The following is a 19,727-nucleotide window of genomic DNA, read 5'->3' as shown; positions in this document are numbered from 1 at the left end:
TTACTTGGAGGCTGTCTTCACTGTGGACTTTTAGAATTTGATTTTGGACTAGCATTTCAGTTGGGGGTGGGGATGGGGGATCCAAAACATGGTTATTTGTAATAGCAATTTCTTTACAACTTGATGGAAGTGAGGTTTTTTGCTTGTCTGAGTCTGCCAGGGCTGAGCTGGGTCTTAATCTATTTTATGAAATCATGGCTTTTCCTTAATAATGCTGGTATTTTTACCTTTTTTTCTTACTCAGATCAGTTCTTGTGACTGGGAGTTCTTTTGAAACTGTTGTTTAGACTTGGTGATTTTCATTTTGTCAGTTGCCCCTGCTTCCGATTTTCTTGGGGCTCATGTTACTGAGGAGCTGGTCAGATGGGGGTAGCTGTGTTGCTGTATTTCAAATCCGTGTAGTATACAGGATTCTTGCTGTGAAGACGTTGTTCTGCCCCTGTGCTAGACAAATTCTGTGGGTAAGAACCCCCAAATTCCTATTGCATTTGCACAAGTACTTGGATTTGAAACTGACTGTGGATGTTGATAGTATCTAGCTAAGTATTTAATGGGAAACTTTCTCCTACACAGAAGGTCAAAGAAATGAGATGCTTCTTGCCCACCTGATGGATTCTCCAGCTTGCCTTAAATGTGTAAGCAGCCAGCAAGTGACAAACTGTCTTTTCCTCAGGAGAGCAAGCTTGTAATTTGTAATTAGGATTATTACCTTAAGTCATGTGCTTTAAAAGGTATTTTTTGAATGTCTCTGAATATTTTCTGCTAATAATTTGTTGCTGTTGGTGGCTTATCTTGCAACCCAGTCACAGGAAGACAGACAGTGTACAAGATGATAGTTCTTTTGCTGCCCAGCGAAGGCCAGGTCTTAGTTCTTAAAGCAGAAAAATCATATTTATAGTGGAAAAACCACTCCCCCTAGACACATACACAAAAGGGATGCAATCTCAAAGCATTTACATCTCGTGTTATTGAAAAGACTTTTTCTGGGCAACGAATGAGGGTGATTTTTTAGGGTTTACGAGGAGCCTTTTATTAGCGATAAAAGCTTTGCCCCAACAGCGTTATTTCTACACCTCGCTCACTCGGAAGAGCCCACCCCGACAGAAACCTTGCGAGTCGCTGCGGGTTTCCCCGTTTTTCCGAGCGTCTCGGTGTGTTTGCGTGGATCTGCCGCGAGATGGCGTAGCGGTCCCGCGTGGGTCGGGATGGATGGGAATGGGGGGGGGGGGGGGAGTGAATGGAGAGGTGCTCTGAAGCGAGGGGTACGGGCAGCTCCAGGGGGGACGCTGCAGAAGGCATCTGAAGTAGCTCTAAGCTCTTGGTCTCGCTTCCTAAAGCTGCTCTTTTGTCTGCTGGTGTGTTTAGGTTTGTTCTGACAGCTTTTGTATGTTAACCCAATCAACAGCTTGAGCTGATTATTGGGTTAGTATTAGGAAACTTCACATTTAAACCCAAGGGATCTATCATTGGAGTCCTCCAGACCTTTATCCGCTGTGAAGCAGGGGGTGTGTGTGTTAGTCAATGGTAATGTGCCATCTGCTGTATTTGCTTTAAAAAATCACTGTACCAAGGCTTAGGAATTGTGTGATGTATGTGCAATGGGCAATTCTGGGAAAATCCTAGCTTCAACCTTTTGCCCTTTGGGTATTATTTTTAGACCTTGAGTAAAAGGTGAATTGCGTAAGTAGAGATTGAAAGATGAAATCACAAGTTTCTTGCCCTAACTATTCAGTTTCCTCACTAGCTTCACACTTGCTTCTTGCAGGGTTTGCAAACACTGCATCTGGGTCCTTGTGCACAGTTTTGAAACGTTAAGTGTGGCTTCTTGTAATACCTTCCCTACTGCAAAACTTTCCTCGTGCAGAATTGATATTGTTATATTCTATTCCTGTTTGCTGCAATGTTGCTGAGCTCAGAGAAGAAACAATTTGTCTTTCCAGTCCCTTTGAGATCCTTGGTTTGCTGTGCCAGGAAGTGTAACATCGCCCTATTCCTGCTTGGTTGTGGTTTTTTTTTTTGCAAATGGGGGTTGAATGTTGTTTGTGCATTGGCAAGACTCAGGTGCTTTGGAACTGCTGCAACTTGGATGTGAGAACAGCAGCAGCAAGGTATGCAATCTTTTACAGATAGTGCTAATGCTGAATTGAAGGTTGGAGGAGAGCTAACAACTGTGCTGATGCTTGTTTCAGCCCAACACAGGGAAAAGTATGCAGGCAGGAGTTGGCTACATTCAGCTTGTCTTACTGGACCATCAGGTAACTTCGCCTTGTGCTTGCAAACGTAGGTAGGTTTCGTTTCCCCCCAAATCTGAGGATATAGTCCTGGGATTTGGCTCTTGGGGTAGGAAAGGAGATGCTGCAGGCAGACAGATGCAGCCTGCCCCAGCAAACTAAAAAAGCGATTGCCCCATTCCAGCCTTGAATGTCATTTCTTGCCATGGTGTGCGGATCTGTCAAGCTGTTTAGCTGCAATATGACAGATCATCCTATTAATGTGTCATCAAGTGCACTTTTACAAATTCATGGCTTGTCTACAACTAACCTGAAAAAGAGGCTTAAGTATGAGAAGGCGCCAAAGAAAGTTAAATATTATTAACAAATAAAGTCTGCCACGTAGTTTTGATGGAATGTGAGCTAGTTGGGGGAGGGGTGATAATGCTGTTAACTATTTAGCTTCTGTGTAACTTCCCTTCTTAGTCTCTTCTCTTTCTGAAACCCCATTTCCCTCAAAAGATGCTGAAAAAAATATTCTTTTAAAAAACCCTGTATTCTACTACTTGATTTATGCGCCCAGATTGTTCATACCTCAGTTTCCCTGAGCCATGGATAGTGCTCCTGATCCACCCGGGCTGCCTTTAAAGTCCAACGAAGAGCTGTGCTGGCATTATTACTTGGATTACAGAAGGCATGGTAAAGGGATTGTTAAAAAAAAGCAAATCTGTTGCTTGCTGACTGAATAAGGGACTTCACATTATGTGCTCTTCAACCTTTTATCATTCTTGGACTTTCTCATGGTACAATCTCGGAGAAATTTTTGCATCACACTCCATATTTGTAGAAAGAATAGGAATTATTTGTTCTGGGTGGTGGGGAACTGACAAAAATTTGCAGAGTGTCCAAGTACTTCAAGATCTCCGTTATGAAATGCTTGTAGGAGATGTGTAACCTCTGGTTTTCTGTTATTTTTAATAAACAGCATACCCTCTAAAGAAATCGGAAAACCCCCACTGAGCCAGGCTCTAATGAGAGCTAGGGGAAAATGTTGCATGGAACACAGCTAAGTAGAGTGTAAAGCAAAAGTTCTGATGTATCAATGTGTGGTGCGATGCTGAGTGCATATTCCAAGCCACATATTTTTAGCTCTACCACACACTCATGTACAGTTTTACAAACTTCCCAGAAAAATGGTGATTTCTCTGAGATAATGAAGGGGAGGTACAGAATAGGGCTGAGGGGAGGGAGCAGGGAATGGGCATTGATTTAAATCTGCCTGGCACACGGGCCAGCTCCACTTATCAGTGAGTCTAATAGGAATGTGAAGAGAATAGGCTTGACAGCTCATTAGAATGTGATCCCTCCTCCTTTTTTCTCTTTTTTTTTTTTTCTTTTTTTTTTTTTTTCCCCTTTCTTGAAGTTGATGGAAACTCATTCAGGAAAGAAGTACTTATTTGCTGAGGTAAAGCAAAAGCTGAGGAGGGTTTTGCCAGTGTGCAGCTGGGGAAAGGAGCAGCAAAAAAAATCAGACATGATCTCCACTCCAAGGTACCTGAAACCTTGCCTGGTGTGAGGAGAGGTGAGGATGAAAAAGACATGAGATTCTACATCCTGACAGCTCCCTGTGGCATCGGGACTTGCTGCTCATCGTCTCATTAAAGAAAAGTGAAGATACACTCGGCTAAAGAGGGAGAAAAGCTAGACTTGGGAAAACTTTATCTGCTCCTGATGGACCTAGGTACATCCTCAGAATCTTTGCTTCTCCCTGTTTTAACTTTTATGACATGAGAAATTAATTTTCTTCATAGAAGGCTGAGCACTGGGCTGAGCGGTGATGCTTTCAGCCCCTTCAGAAGAGCAGCGGCTGTAGCAACCTTGGATTACAGTTCTCCAGCATCTTGAAGGAAAGGATGAGGACTTGTCACTGAGGAAAGGGAAGTATCTCTCGAGAGACTGGATGGAACGTATTCAAGCCTGCTTTGAACTGAACACAGTGCTTCAAGTGACAGAAAGTGAAATCTCCTGTTGAAGAAGAACAACCTAACAACCCCCCTAATGAGTTTATGTTGTCAGCTCTGGCCTGAGCAACTGTTGCCCTGAGCAATTTGACTTCTCTAGGTTTCATAGTTGAGTGCATTTTAAACAAGTCTGAAGAATTATTGGGGGGGGCCGGGGGGGGGGGGGGGGGGGGAGTGACACTTCAAGGTGGGTGGCAGGACTTTCCAGGGCCTCTTGTATTTATGTAAGCTTCAAGAGGCTGAATGGACTTACCTCTTTCTTCGAGTGAATCCAGATTTTCAAACAAGTTTATCTATACCATTTCCATGTGTCCTGCTTGAACAGAGATCTCTCCAGCAACCAGTGCATCCATGCATGCTGCTCATTTGACATTGCATAGCCCAGAGGATCATCTTTAATCGTTCTAACCTTTTTATTTTTTTTAATTTTTTTTAGAGAGAAGTCTGTGTCTATTCCTGTTATTGGTGGTGACGGTTTCTGTGCTTGGAGAGTGCTCTTCCTGACTTGGCCCCTCCCTTTTCAAAATGAAGGGGTGCACCTGGGTATTTGTGGCAACTTTACTTTGTCAGCAGTTTTGCCTCTTCAGAGTTACAGCAGCAAAGAGAGAGAGAAAGATGAAGAAAGAACCTAATCAGTATACAGAGCCTTTTAATGCTACCCTCTCAAACAGTGAAGAACTGCACGGACATCCCAAGGTAGGTGTTTGTGTGTTGTCAGTGCTGGGTAGAACTTATTTCTGGCAGTAATGTGGTGCTGTTTTCTTTTTCCAATGATTGAGGCAATCTTGCCAAATTCTATTTGATTTTAAAGAGAAATGTGCTCTCTTTTTCCTTTGCATGACTTGATTTTCTAGCTTACTGAAGCACACACTGGAATGCTACAGTTTATGATTAGAATTTATTTTAGAATATGCATGACTGAAGTTCCAGTCCCATAGTATCTGATGAAGTGTAAAGACATTTTTAAGTTCTAGTATATGAACACTATCCTGTTCAGAAAAAACTGATTAAAAAAGAAATAAAATGCAAGTGAGCTATCCCAGTACAGTAGGACTGGAATATTAATGTATTTCTTGCAGGCAAACCCTTTACTCTCTGAAATATTATTTCAAAACTTTCTTGGGCAAATACAACAGTATAAACATCTGAGCATGCCTGAGCTTTTCCTGCACTGCACCTTCCACCAGAGAGGCTGTGGTGATTGAAAATTACAGACGAGAAATTTTGTGGTAGTCAGATGATCTGTTCAAGGTGATTGTGGCTCTTGTTGGAAAGGATTCAGGATGGTGCTAATTGTGCATAAGTGACAAGTGTAAGGCTGCATATACGAGACCTCGATGGCTGTAGCAGATGACTTGCTGGACTTTGTGAATTTTGCAGGGTAGGATCTGTCCAGTTACATCTTTGGGAGAATCACCCCAGGATGAAAGATGCAAAAATTTTCCAGTCAATTGATCAGTGCCCCCCAGAATCCTTTAAGATGAACACTTGCATAGAATGCTTGGGAGTAGGAGAGGGGAATCAGGGAGTTAAAAGCAGGTCCTAGGATTAGAAGCAGGATGAAATGGAAGGGAGACTACAACACGGAGAAAGAAGGGAGTCTCCCCTACCACACAGCCCGCCTCCCTCCCTCCCTCCTCTGCTCACACAAAAATGTCCCTTGTTTCAAATGGAGGTGACCTCTAAAACATGACTTTGATCTCAAACATTAGGGATGGCAGTCACTATAGCAATAGAGGAACAAACCTGTCAAAAATTGGGGCATGGCAGAGGGGGCAAGTTAGAACAATTGGGCTGACATTCTAAATATCCTATTCAATGCTATTGTGAGAGTAATTGGTTAAGGTTGGGCAAGTCTGGGAAACAATCCTCTACATAAAAAAGCTGGCTGCTGCACTTAAAATTATCATTAGGGGACTGTAAGCAGAGTTTCTGTAGCTAATTTTTTGCTGTGTATCACAGGGCTCTGTCAGGACAGGTTGTATACATGCTAAGTTCTTGAGGTGCTTATAATCAATCACTTTCTTCTACTCTCTAGTGCTGCTTCATTATGCTTTTGCAAAAGGGGCTGGATATCTATCTGGTACAACTAAATTTCAGTCCATTCTGGAACTAATTTGGCTTGATGTAAAATGTATTGGACTGCAAGCAGAATATATTCTGACTGTAAAAGCAAGCAGAAACTGGTCCTGGTTAATTCTGCTATAGTCATACATCTACTATTGCTAGAAGAAACACAGTACTCATTTGAAGGCTAGTGGGCATTCATTAAAACAGACATTGTTTGGAAGCTGCAGTTTCTGTGTTGAAATACTTTGCTTTAAAATATCCATGGCAAAGGTTTGGCTGCAGTAAGAGCTGGTGAGGTCAGTGAAGGCAGGTTCTGTTGAGTAAGGATAGGATGAAACCAAATCTTTGATGTAAATGCTTATGAGCTCTGCTTGATATCCACTCCCAAATTTTGCACTGTGAAGTTTTCTCCTTGGAATCTATTTGAGGTTGACATCCAGGCTCTCTAGTTAAGTATTGCTTCTAAATGTCATGGGTGACTGTATTGTATTTATATTTATATAGCACCTGCCCAAACTAAGGGATTATTTTACACATACTATAAATGCAATGCTTAAGGATTGTCACCATTTCTGGGGTCGTTGACAGTTGCCATTTACAGCAAAGCACCACAATTTGTATTCAGTCAAGGGAAGACGGAAAGTAATAGTGAAGCTCTCCTTACCTAACCTATCAAGCTAAAGGAACGTTGAAAGTGGAAGGCTGATCTCTTTGAGCTGTGAAGGTACTTCTGTGAGCAGTCTTGTTTCACTTTCCTGTACAGGGCATGCTTTCATGGAACAACAGCAGAGTCCCATTTCATTTCTCTACAGCACATAACAGGAAAGGTGGAATTTTTGTGGCCTTGTGCAGTAAAAATTAGGGCTGTGTTTACCTTGGAACGCTCTGCTGCCAGCTGGTAGGTTTATCAAAGCAGGAGGAGTAGGGAATGAAATACTAGCTGAGTAGTGTTTTTTATTCATACTATTGAAAAGGTAGATGTCTTTTCCTTCTAATTAAGCAAAACAATTTGGGAATTCTTTTGGGAATTCTTTTCAAATAGGTGTGGAGAAAGCTCCCATTCAACATTCACAATGCATGAGTGAGTCATGTGGTGAAACCTCTACCTAAAACGGGGAAGCAGAAATCTCAAATCTCCTGATAAACCTGATATTTCCAAGGGAACTGTGTATTTGGTTTGTGGTTTTTTAAAAGTTTTTCTCCAGTCTTATCTTTGCTGAGTTGCTGTCAATGTGACGTGCTTGCAAGCACATGAGTTTTCTTCTCTGACACAGGTGTACTAAGAGAGAGCAGAATGTGAGTGATGGTTTTAATCTATTGGACCTTCTTAATTTGACTGTGTGGCTGAGTACCTGCAGCTGCCACTTGCCAGGCTTGCCTTCTCCTTTCCAGGCATAGATTTTGCCTTGCAGGACGTGGTAGCATGCTAACAGGGGTTAATGGTAGTAGATTGTCCACTGGTTATATAGAGTTGATGCAGACCAGGAGTTACCACTTGATACCTGGGCAGAGGGAATAAAGATGGAGCAGACTTTTGGTGCCCAGTGAAAGGACAAGAAGCAGTGGTTACAAGCTGAAGTACAGGAAATTCTGCTTAAATGTAAGGAAAAAAGCCTCTGTACCATGAGGATGGTCAAACACTGGAAAAGGCTGGTCAGAGAGGCTGCGGAGCATCCAACCTTGGAGACAGTCAAAACCTGACTGCACGTGGTCCAGAGTAGCCTGTTCTAATTCACCTGCTTGGAGCAGAGAGTGTTGAATTAAACAGCCTGTGCATGTCCCTTCCAGCTTCAGCTGTTCTGTGAGCTGCTTTTAGGGGTAGTTCAGCTAAGCAACTCAAAGACAGCATCCTAACCTGGGGAAAATTAATGACTCAGTGTCCCAGTGAAATTTCAGGGATGATTTGAGGTCAACAGGATTTTACCTTCAGTGGAAGAAATAGTGTAATATTTTGAAATTAGTTAGCCACTATATAGCTAAAGAGTCCTTGAAATTTTATTTTCTTTGTGATCCTTCTGTCTCTGTCAGGTATCTAGGGTCAGGTCTACCTGGTTTATGATGTAAATCTCTCCAAATGATTTCTTTGGGGCCTTTTGCTTCCCGTTGAAAACAGCAGCTGGTTCAGTGACATAGCACAGATTGCATTCCTCCACTGTAAAGAGATTTCAGTCTTAGCCTGAAGTGTGTGATTGCATGTGTAATTGAGAAAAGTATTTTTGTGGTCTGACAAGTGGTAAAGCCATGGGAGAGACTGGACTGTGGACCTGTCTGTAGCAGGAGATGTTATCTTTCATGTTTTGTATCTGTCATCACTGTCAGGCTTGTTATAGCCCTTCTAGTCCATAATATGCCAGAGCAAATAACAGGCTTCCTAGCAATTCCTCGTGGCCCATGTAAAATAACGTTGGATTCATATATCTGTGACTCGGCCTATCAGATAATTCAGTGCTTCGTCTCATTTCTCAGAGCTGTATATAAGATTTCTAAAGCTCATTATTAAATTATGTAGTCCTATATCAGATGTGGGTTTATGTACTACATGCATTACACTGCTCCTGTTCTGTTGGTGCTGCTCAGTTCCTCGCCTTTGTGGTGTCCCTCAAGACAGAACTTTACTGGTACATCCACGGGTGGCACTGGTTAATGTTGCAGCATGGCTAACACAGCACAAACATCGTGGAGTTTCCTCACCCAGAATAGCTCTTGCTCATGCGAACTGTTCCATTAGATTAATTAAATTCATTATGGGTGTGGCCGCTGCAGGTACTTTGTGTTTAAGTGGAGGGGAGAAGCGTTTTGAGATAGCCATTTAGGGGAGTGAAGTATAACTTTTCAATCACAAAACATAGTGGGGAATTTAGGTAGGAATTCCATTTCGGATTTGGCTAAAATGCCAAACCTAACACTTCTGCTCTAGGGAAAATTCTTGAGAGATCTGTAAAAACCACAAGTGGTCAGGACCTTGGTTTTACATCTCATTAATAACCAAGAGTGTGTATAACCATAAGTTATTAGCAGCTGCCATAGGATTTTTCATGCTAAAAAAACAGTGGTCTGTCACTTTTTAACCTCTTCCAAGTAAAATACACTACTGAAATAAATAATTTGCTCCTAATTTCATAACAAAGCTGACAATACTCTTGCTGGTGTAAATCAGGTATAATAACATAGAAATTTGTGGATGAAGGTAATTGAAATGCTTAGTTGAGTCCATTTTGCAGCTGGCAAATGCTTAACTATTAAGCAAAGAATTCTTAAATATAATTCAATCACAGATGGACAAATATGTAGGTAACTGAGCAAAACTTGCAGGGCAGTAACTTCAGACATAAAGGCTGTGGACTGGAATAGTTAGATATGTTCTTGGACACATCTCTGACTAATTGCAGGTGGAAAGGATGCTGTTTTCTGAAAAAATTGTAACCTTTTCATGCTTTCTTTCCATCCTGTTCCACCCTGAGAAACACTTAGGTGTGCCTGAGAACACTTTGAGACGCTCTCAGGTGTACAAGCTTGCTCGCACGTCACGTTGATTTTTTTTATTCATCCAGATTGAAGCTAATTTTTTTCATTCCAGTGTAGTTTTTAGCAGAGGTGCAGACTGGATCCCAGCATCCTTGAATTTCAGGAAAGTTCAGATACAGTTCAGAAATTTCTCAGGATCCAAACTCTGCTACTTGACTGTAGATTTTCTGCTAGCAGTTTCTTCCACGCTGGCTGAGTCTTGGCCAGAGACTGCGTGTGTCTCTGGGCAGTGCGTGCTGTTCTGGGAGTTAAAGCCAGAAAGAACCACAGGTTCTGTTTGTGTACAGCAGCCTAAATTACAGCTCAGCTTGGGTTTTTTTGGGTTTTTTTTTGTGGGTTTTTTTTTTTTTGTTGTTGTTGTGAGGGAAGTTAGGGAGAGGGTGGGCTAATTTCTCGTCAGTCTTCTAAACTGGTTCTGAAGTGATAGGTAGGTGCCATTGTATTGGGATTCCAAGGTAATGTTAAAAGACCTGATTGAAAGTTCATTAAAAATTGCTGGCAAGGATTCTGTTGATTTTGGAGGTACTGTTTCAAGTGTTAAGGAGTAACCTGATTTCACTGTAGTTAAGGTGAGGATTCCTCCAGACTCCTGTAGGTTAGCTTTGCGCTGTGAACAGCACCCCAGGAGGGACAAGTCCCCTTTGCTGGGATTCCAAGGCTGTTCTCAGCCCTGACTGATACCTGAGTTGGCTGCAAGGTCTCTCTGGCTGCTGGAGGCTGCCGCTGCCAAGAAAAATAGAGGCTTGCATGCTTATTGCTGGGATTGCTCATGCATGCCATAGTAATTAAATAATAATACCACAAGGATGGAACATTCATTTTAACTGTCAATCATCCTTGGGCTGGAGAAATTGGGGAGTGCCATGACTGTCTTGTAGAGGGATTTGTAATTTAAGCAAGCCACTGGAGAGGTATGGGATTTTTATATTTATTTCTTTAAAAACTTCTGGAGTTCTTAATTTATTTTTCTGGGATGTGCCATCTGGATTTCTTTTTTCTCCCTGACAAGATGTCTGCTCTGGCCTGTTTCTTCACAGCTGGAGCTCCAGAAAGGCTGAGGACATCTGTTTGTCTTCACAGTTAATGATCAGAGTCTGCCCATGATTGCTGGCTTCTGCTTCTAGCTGGCCTGTTTCCTCCTTTTTGCAGTAGAGGGGAGTTTATGCCTGTCTTGGAGCCTGGTGGAAACCAGGAGTACTTGATTAGTCTCTTCCACATCTGCAGCAAATGCTGCATCCCAGCGCCTAAGACTCTGGTCTTGTGTGTGCTGTGCTCTGGAGACTGCACTGCTGAGTTCCTGCCACATGAGCCAGCTCTTTTTGAAGGATGAACTGATTTTATTTTCCTTTTCTCTACAACCCAGCTGTTCTTTCTCTGGCTTCTGTTACAGCACTGAGGGAGTACTCCATCCTGCCTGAGTTGGGTGCTTCCTTCTGTTTTGTCAACTGCACTGCAGCTTTACCACAGACCTGTCGGTCCCAGTCACTGGGACAAAAAGACATCTTCTCCCTTTGGGAAAAGCATGGGTAGGGTAGGCTTTTACCTGCTCTACATTTATGAGCTTTGTAAACTTCAATGCTCATAAATACAGTCCTCTGTAGGTGTGACCTCATGTGTGGTGATGCTGCACCTGCCTGCTTTCAGATGAAGCGGGGTAGGAAAGAACTAGCTTCTCCCATCAGAAATCATTACATCTTTACAGAACTCCCATAAATATATTTCATGTTTGTTGTAGAGATAAGCTGCACCTCATGTGCTGTTCTAAGAACTTTTCAAACTTTATGAACGTTTGCCTCTGGACTTGATGTAAATGTGGTACAATAGACGGAGAGGTTTGCACCAAAGGACTTTCCTGGCCTGTCTTAGACTTTTTTTACGCTTTGCAAAAATCTGCAGTCAAGCAATTTGTGGGAAGATGATAATGTTTTAGCGAGGTAACTAATTTCACAATGCCAGTGCTTTCCTGTGGTGCTCCATCTACATTACTTTCCAATGGAAAAAAAGCTATTTAAGCCCTCAGTGCAGTAAATAAAAAAGGCAAATAATAATTCAGCTAAAACAACCTACTAGAACCCCTTGACTAAACATGCAATTTACGGCTGACTGACAATGTGGTTATAAACATTAAAGAGTCTGTTCAAGACTGATTTTTGGTACAGAAATAACAAACTAGATTGTTATGAATATGTGTCTTGCTCTCGTTTGCGATACACGCTAAATTTGAGCACCAAGGCGAGTGGGCATAACCATATCTCTGGCTATCGTTAATTACAGTAGGATGCACGAACGATATGGTGAAATGTCTTGGGATGTCCTTGCTCTGGCTTAGAGCGCAGGTGGCAGCTACTCCAGACAGAATGCTGCAGAGGGGAGGATAGGTGGACTGCGTGAATACAGCAATTCAATAGGAGTAGATCTTCCTGTGGATTGCGTTTGAGCAGTAAATAACCTAAGATTATTTGCCAAATAGAGAAGATAGTTGGCTTCACAGGGGTGGAGATGTATATTTAACAAATACCCTTGCTCTGCTCACGACGCATCGGATTTCTGGGGAGCTGGTTTGTACATCATACTCTGCTGGCTTGTAAATAATTTGTTGACCCAAGCTGTTTGAAATAGAGTTGTGATCACATCAGCTCAGAAATCTATGGACAAGTGCCTTGTACTACACCCATGTGCCTGGATGCATGCCGGAGAGTGAGTTTTCCAGGCTCTGCATCAGCTTAGAAGCTCTGACATTCCTTACAGCCTCAAGCTGGAACTCCAGCAGACTTCTAAGATTTAATTTTCAAACGATTTATGCTGCGTGGGTTTTTGTCATAGCAGGTCACGCAGACTGTGGTCTTTTCTCCTCAAAATGGCTTTGCCCTGGCATTTCTAGCTAAAATTTGCAGTCCTCTGTCCGATTCCTGTTGCTCTCAGTGACGTATATTGCAGCTTTTGGGACCTCAGCTCCACCTGCATTCCAAAGGGTAATTGTTTTCTATGTGCTTCTGCAGTCTACTTGATGAAGGGGAATCTATGCTTATAAGTGGTACTAGAAATGTTATTAAAACTCAATAAAACTTAGCTGAGAAGTGGCAAGTGCTTTAGAGAGCCAAGTGAGACAGGTAAGGAGCAAATGTAGAGCGTTTGCTAACTTGGCTGTGCTGGAAGCACCTTGCAAGGTCACTGTTGCTGTTACGATCACTCAATGTAGAGCTGTAGTGTCTGAGCTGCGGCAGAACCGTCTAGTGCTGTCAAACTAGTAGGAGCTTAACATCCAGGGGCAAACACTTTTAGATCTGAAAAGCGCACTGTTGACTGGCTTTGCTTCTATGCTTTTTCCACGCCCATCTTGTTTTCTTTCTCCTGAATGGTGATAGATCAGTATTGATTTACCTAATCTTATAATGGTCTAGGAATCGTTTCAAATATCATTCAACCCACTACTGCCTTGTGTTGCTTTCCTGCTGGAATTCTGATCTGTACCTGTTCTGTCTCACCAGGAGAAGAACAAAAACAGTTTTTCTGAATGAATTCCAGAAGTTTACAATAGGCATAGGGTGGGATTTTTGTTTATTTTAAAGATTTATTTTTTTTAAGTGTTCATTGCAGTTCTTCTCTGGCTTTTTCATTAATGGCTCTGGATAATTAAGCATGGTTTGTGAAATTCTGGGAGGGCTTGTGCTTTTATCCTCACCATGAAGGACATTTGGGAGGCTGGTGTGCCAGCAGATTGGAACCTCCCTAGCCAACTGCTAGTTGCTCTCGACAAGAGCATGGCAAGATATTGACAACCAATGATTTCTGGTACCTTTTTTCAGTCTAAAGTTAGAAGTTAATTTCCTAGCCTAGGAGAAAAACAACAGGTATGGCTATTTGACTACTTACTTCTGGTTGTCTCTGGGAGGTGAGTAATGGGAACGAGGGAGTCCAATGGGAAGGGGATCCAAATTCATAAAGACAGATCCTCTCTTCTGTCCAGACTTTGTTTAGAAGGGATCCAGGACTAGGCACTTCAATGTCAAAGCTTCCCTAGATAATATCTCTATGGCTATGATACAGTTGCAGAATGCAGGAGTGGGCAAGGTAGTTGAATTTGCCAACGGACATCTTTTCTGTGATCGGACATGTACTTCATTTCTCATTGTGAATTTTTTTTTTTCTGTGTGCACATTTGTCACTCTGCAGCCTGTGATTTGAAAGTTGTGGAGCATTTCAAATGTTTCTGTACATTTTAATCTCCCTGTATTGCTTGACTGATCCAGCTGATAAATGTCAGATGCCAGTAGTGAACAATCTCTGGCATCTGGGCAGGTTTTCTGTGGCACATATTAGGACTTTCAGAGGGCTGAGAGTCTCAGAAGCTTGAGAAAGGTCTCTGAGGTGCACTGGTTCCCAGCTCTTGGCTCTAACTGATTTCTTAAGCAAAGTAAGATGGGAGGCCCTGCAGGTAATAGCTTATTAAGTTATGAAAAGGCATTTTGATGTTTTAAGTGCAGCATCTTCTGGCTTTCGGGACATTTCTGCTGGCAGGCTTAGCCTGCAACTTATGAAGAAAAAAATCCCACTCTAATGGGACTCTTTGGAAGGCTGGTGTCTTTCATACACTGTGTCAGAGCTCAGACTGAAGTACTACCCTGCATTTGCAATGCTCCTGTAAATGAAGAAAAAGTGGCATGGTACTGGATAATCCAGACTGAATTGCTTGTTACAGAAGTGTAAAATTCCATTTTATTCCACCTTCAATGTCCTCCCAAATGCAGTACATCTGGATCAAGGATGTGGTTTAGGCAGCAGACAACAGTTTGGTCTGGAAACTTTGCCTTCCCTGAATCCATGTATTGGCTAGAGATACGGTGATACCAGTCTTTGCTCTTGTTTCTCTTTAGATCCTAGAATCTCCAGATCCTCGAATCACAGATCCACGGCGGACCTGGATCTCCTTTGTTCACCGCCCAGATGATGGCAATACCTCTAAAAGGAGATGCAAAGGGAAAGACAAGAAATTAGTAGGTTATTGCTATATCGCCCTCAGCTAATAAATGTGCGGTGTGGCTTCCCTTCTTACTACTGATACGCAAGGTGTTTTGTATACTCCAGCTTTTGCCTTCTCACCCCAGAGTGTGCTGCTTTTTCATTTGTGTGTGTTTAATTTCTCAGAGTATTTTGGAGAAGTCTGAGGCAAAGAGTGCTATATGCTTTGTAAGTTAAGGTGTGTGAATTCCACTGTCAACATTCATTTTTGTTTAAACCAGCTGTTTCTTGGACTGAGCCTTTTTTGTGTGTGTGTTTTTTTTTTTTTTTCTCCTGCTCAGTAGAAATAAAATTAATGTGTTTTTCTTCCACTAGATAAAGTCCAAGTATCCCAAAGGATATATTAAGCAAGGTGTGGACAAGTTGTTTATTTCAAAATAATGAATTACTGATCATCTGCTGAGTGATGCTTGATCATGTGTGGACTTCTAATCTGCTGCTTAGATAATCTTGAATGCTTTTAATGATAACACTGTTAATGATTTCCTTTTTTTTTCTTAGTGAGCTGATAGACAGGAGTGTTTCCATGCAGGTTTACTGCATTTCAGTTGAGGAAACAGGAACTCTTGGGAACCATATACATCAGAATAGCTTTGATAACGCTGCTGCGTGTTTGTACTGCTAGTTTAAAGCTCTAATGTGTGTGTGGCTAATTTTTACAGGTGTTATGAATGAACTGTTTAATTTTTTTTCTGAGAGCTCTACTGTCACACCAAACGTTTATCATTATGTCTGAGCAATGTATATTAAATAACATAATAATGTGGCTAGATAGCTATTTTAGTTAGTGAATAGACAGAATAAGTGTAAAAATATGATACTTTGGTGATAGGAGAAGATACAACAGTGGCAAACTTAGTCTTGTCCCTGTTGTTGTGCTTTGCACTGTATATATGTACTTCAAGGACCAGCTAGTGTTTACCTGAGCAAAGTTTATCCTCCCACATAAAGATGTGAGTAGATTCCAAGTGCTGGAATTCACAGCTGGCTGGAGAGTCAGTTTAAGACTTACTGCATCAGGCCTGTCGTTGGACTGATAGTGGAGGGGGCTGCTCACGTGGCTGACAGCCCTGTAGGACTGGCTCATGGCTGAGAGAATTTGTGGTCTGTCAGTGCAACTGCCTGGTTCAATTCACATGTTTTTCTTTGGTTACTTCCTTAGCGTGGCCTTGTTGGGCCCCCAGGACCTCCCGGTCCCCAGGGACCTCCAGGAGCACCTGGTGCTGAAGTCACCCGGGAAGTCCTTCTGCAGGAGTTTAAGGAAATATTAAAAGGTAAAGACTGTGAGAGCTTTGTGCTTTTGTGGTATGCTTCTGTTGGTGAACGCCATGGCAAATAAAGAACTGGCTTTGCAAACGTTTACCTTAAAGCATTCCCCTATCTGGCAGTCAAAATTTTGGAAAAATGTTTCCTCAGGGCTGCTTAGTTTGAGTTGAAGAGTTAAGTGCAGAAGTCTAATCACACAACTAATGGCTTCATAGACGAGGCTCTTAAACTAAGCCTTTATTTTCCTGTATTTTTTCTTTTCTTCCCAGAAGCCATTGAGCGTCGAGCATCCCTGGCTATTTCAGCCCATCCTAGCCAGCTGCCTCCACTCCTGCTCTCCTTGGAGGAAGTTTCACCCCACAGACGTGTAGAGGAGGCATTCCATTGCAAGCTAAAAGGACAAGTCATTGTAGATAAGAAGACCCTGGTAGAACTTCAGAACTTCCAGTCGGTGAGAAGGGATTACAGACTGAACCTGTGCAAGTCCACAACAGCCATTGTGCGTAGGTCAGCTGTAGTTCCCCCAGTCTGCAAAGCTGCTAGGTGGCTGTGTAGATAAAGTTTCCCAAAAGGGCAGACTAATCCCAGAAGCACATCCCAGGCTTGGCTGCTATGAATATAGCACTACCTTTTCTGTGATTGACAGAAGTAAGATCTCGTAGGGTGATTTCAGCACTGAAGCTCAGCTGCAGTGAGATGGACTTTTAACTCTGAGTCCTCTCCTTCCTGACAAGCCCAAGAGGCAGACTTTCTGCCTTCTCTTGCAGCCCAGCTGAATCTCATTACAGTTCTTACTGAAGTTCTAACAGGTCTGTGCAAGAGAGGGCTGTCTCACAGGTCCGAACAGCAGTCAGGTTTTTTTATTTCAGTTAATGATGGAGAAAGACTTGTCCATGTTTGGCATTAGTCTGAAGGATCTGTTCTTTTTTACAGTGCACACCCTGTTTAATTCCAGAGTAACGTTCAAGTGCAGAAAAATGTCAGAGGCAGACAGAAGCCATTGGTTTGGTTATAGATTTGTGAGCCCAAATAAGAGCCATCGTTTTGTTAGATGGGCCAGTCCTGATGCTCAAATTCTTTACATAATGTCTTATCGAAGACTAATAAATGTTAACTGTATAATTTTGTTATAGTCATGTTACAATGACAAGCGCACCAGCAGCATGGGATGCTGTCGGTAGTTATACGCATGGTTACAAGCAAGCTGTTGAATTGATATTAAAACTTTTACTAGCCATTTCTGATCCAGTGGCGAATAGGATCTGAATTGGAAATATAAATGTTAGGCAAAGTAATAGCTAAAAACAAACAGCTGCTTGGTAGCTGAGGAGACTTATTCTAGACTTTGGAATCACAAAGCCTATCTAATACCACAAGGCCTTCAGACACATGGTTGCTTTTGTGATGTGACAAGAGTTTGAAGAATATAAACAAGGAATATGGCTTTCCATCAGCAGCATTTGCTAACACTGTCCATGTAGTACGGTGCTGAGCTTCTCTCCCAGCTGCTTCGAGTCCCGTTTCTGAGGAATCCTGTCCAGCAGATCCTTTCCTATGAAGCAGTTTTGCTGCTAGGACTTCTCACAGCTGCGGGACTAGAGGTAGGGGCTGTGTTCTAAATAGGGTGCTTTCCTGGATCTTTCCCAAATACACTTGTGGAAGCCTGGTTTGACAGCACTGTGGGTGCTGGCACAGAGGCAAGATTGTACTTGAAGTGTGGGCAGGGCTAGAGAGATCTGCTGCCTCATTAATTAGGAGGGAAAATGTGAATAAAGACATCTCAGCCATCAGTGCGTAGGCTGATGCTTCCCATGCTTTGTTATCATATGCCTAGCTTCTTTCTAATTGCTTCTGGCCCTGAAGCTGATGTGGGAGGGCTGGCAGGCCTCTGGATGCCAGCCTTTCATTTCAGCTTTGGGACAAGAAGTGTCTGGTTTTAGCTTGTGCTCTGATATAGGGGAATTTAGCAGGGAGGGAGACAGGGGATGCTCTTGCAAAGATGAAAACATTGTCTTTAAACAACCCAAGCAGGGGGGAAAGAGATCATTCCCCTCCCTCCATTCTGTCAGTTTAATAGTGTGAAGAAGCCAACAGTTTGATACTTCTCAGGGAAATGACAGGGGTTGACTAATTTTCCTGGATTTGGACTTTACCCAAAGCATTTTGAGATAGTGGAAAGAACCTCTGTTGAGAAACAGCCTATCACTACTATATTCTGTCATTTGAGTGTGTTGTCCAAGTCACTCTCACCTTGAGTGTTGAGAGAGCACAATGGTTTTCTCATCCTTCCATGCTATATTTCCTCCAAGAATGTTCCCTCCCCCTCTTGGTCTCACAATTTCCTTGATATCTGGAACGAAACATGTGATACTCCTTTCCCCACACCTCTTCCTCCTCTGCCTCCTGCTTTGAGGTTTCTGATGGTTGCCTTTTCCAGAAGCTCTCAGAAAGGTACGTGACACAGCAAGAATGGAAGTAACTGGAGCCTCTGACAGGCCATGGAAGTGGGATTTCTCTGGGGCCCAGGAACGTTACTGGAACCAGATCATTTAAGGCTAAGATGGCCTACGTGCTTTTTTTTCATGGTGAAAGATCCCAGAAGGACTCCTGGTGTCTCCTGTGCCTTGAGGTCAGGCTAAATGTCTACCTTTTGGCAGCTGAATTTTGTTGCTGCTTCAGGAAATTGGTGCATCCCTTGTTCATTGTGGTTGCTGTGCAGGCTGTGTTATCCTGTTCTTTAATAACAGATAAGTCAGCGCATTGCTTTCCACAGCATTTGTCACTGAAAAGTGATACTGGCCGTTCATATCTCAAATCTTGGTGCATGGCTTCTGTTTTCCACCTGGAAGTAAACGATGGAGTGTACGAGGGAGATGTGGGGATAGGAGCTGAACTGAGGCAGAGGAGCTGAGCTTGGTTTGTACAGAATGACTAGACACTAGTTTATTTGCTTTTGGTCTGAAATAACTGTGTGCAAACAGTTTTTCAGATATAAATCCCTGCAGTGTCTGAAGCAGCTAGGTGAGTACGCTGCTGTGAGGCAGCAAATGCAGCAAGGAGCTCTAATTGGCGTAGGGTTTAATGGAATATTTTGCCCAGAGAACCTCTCCCTGCATTGTCTATTTCTATGAGCAAAAGAATAACAAAGCCACAGAGGGCATGAAGAAACAGGAATGTTTTATCAGCGATAATTTACTGGTGCCTAAAATTGCCTTCCACGCTCAGCCAGTGGTTTTGGAATTATGTTGCTGATTCTGCTAATAGCTGTAACAAGAAAGGAATGAATTAACTATACATTATTAACTATGGAGTACAGCTTTACACATATACAGGGCTTGGATCTGCTCTTTCAGTGAGGTAAATCTGAAACAGCATTACCAAAAATGATATAGCATAAGAGCACATAGTCTTTGTTAGGCTGGCTGTTGTCTGTGCACGTCCTTTTGTGTGTGTTTCTGTGCACAAGCACACATTAGTGCCCGCTGATAAACACAGGGACTTAGAAATTACTGTACAAAATGTAGTTGTTCTGCAGTTCATTATTACAGTTTTCCCATTATACTTATGTGATCTTATAAGAAGTGCCACTACAGTTGCACATGGATAAATTTTTACC

At 42.4% G+C, this 19,727-nt stretch overlaps 1 protein-coding gene across 4 annotated transcripts in view; it reads left to right on the top strand.

Annotated features, from left to right (window-relative positions):
• Positions 1–1,719: 1,719 nt before the first annotated feature.
• C1QTNF12 (C1q and TNF related 12) overlaps positions 1,720–19,727 on the top strand; it is a 28,786-nt gene continuing 10,778 nt past the window's right edge. The window contains exons 1-6 of one of the 4 annotated variants that reach the window (XM_040588571.1): positions 1,720–2,255; positions 3,634–3,951; positions 4,668–4,927; positions 14,701–14,820; positions 16,008–16,119; positions 16,381–16,610. In XM_040588571.1, the coding sequence (XP_040444505.1) occupies positions 4,757–4,927; positions 14,701–14,820; positions 16,008–16,119; positions 16,381–16,610 (633 nt within the window). In that variant the 5' untranslated portion in view covers positions 1,720–2,255; positions 3,634–3,951; positions 4,668–4,756. Of the gene's footprint in view, positions 2,256–3,633; positions 4,340–4,539; positions 4,928–14,700; positions 14,821–16,007; positions 16,120–16,380; positions 16,611–19,727 lie in introns of those variants that run through there. The other 3 variants (XM_040588570.1, XM_040588573.1, XM_040588572.1) reach the window with 3 other exon arrangements.

Source organism: Falco naumanni, chromosome 3, assembly GCF_017639655.2.
Source record: "Falco naumanni isolate bFalNau1 chromosome 3, bFalNau1.pat, whole genome shotgun sequence".
Classification (NCBI taxonomy): domain Eukaryota; kingdom Metazoa; phylum Chordata; class Aves; order Falconiformes; family Falconidae; genus Falco; species Falco naumanni.
The sequence above is the reverse complement of the archived record's forward strand: the minus strand, read 5'-3'. Positions and strand labels throughout refer to the sequence as shown.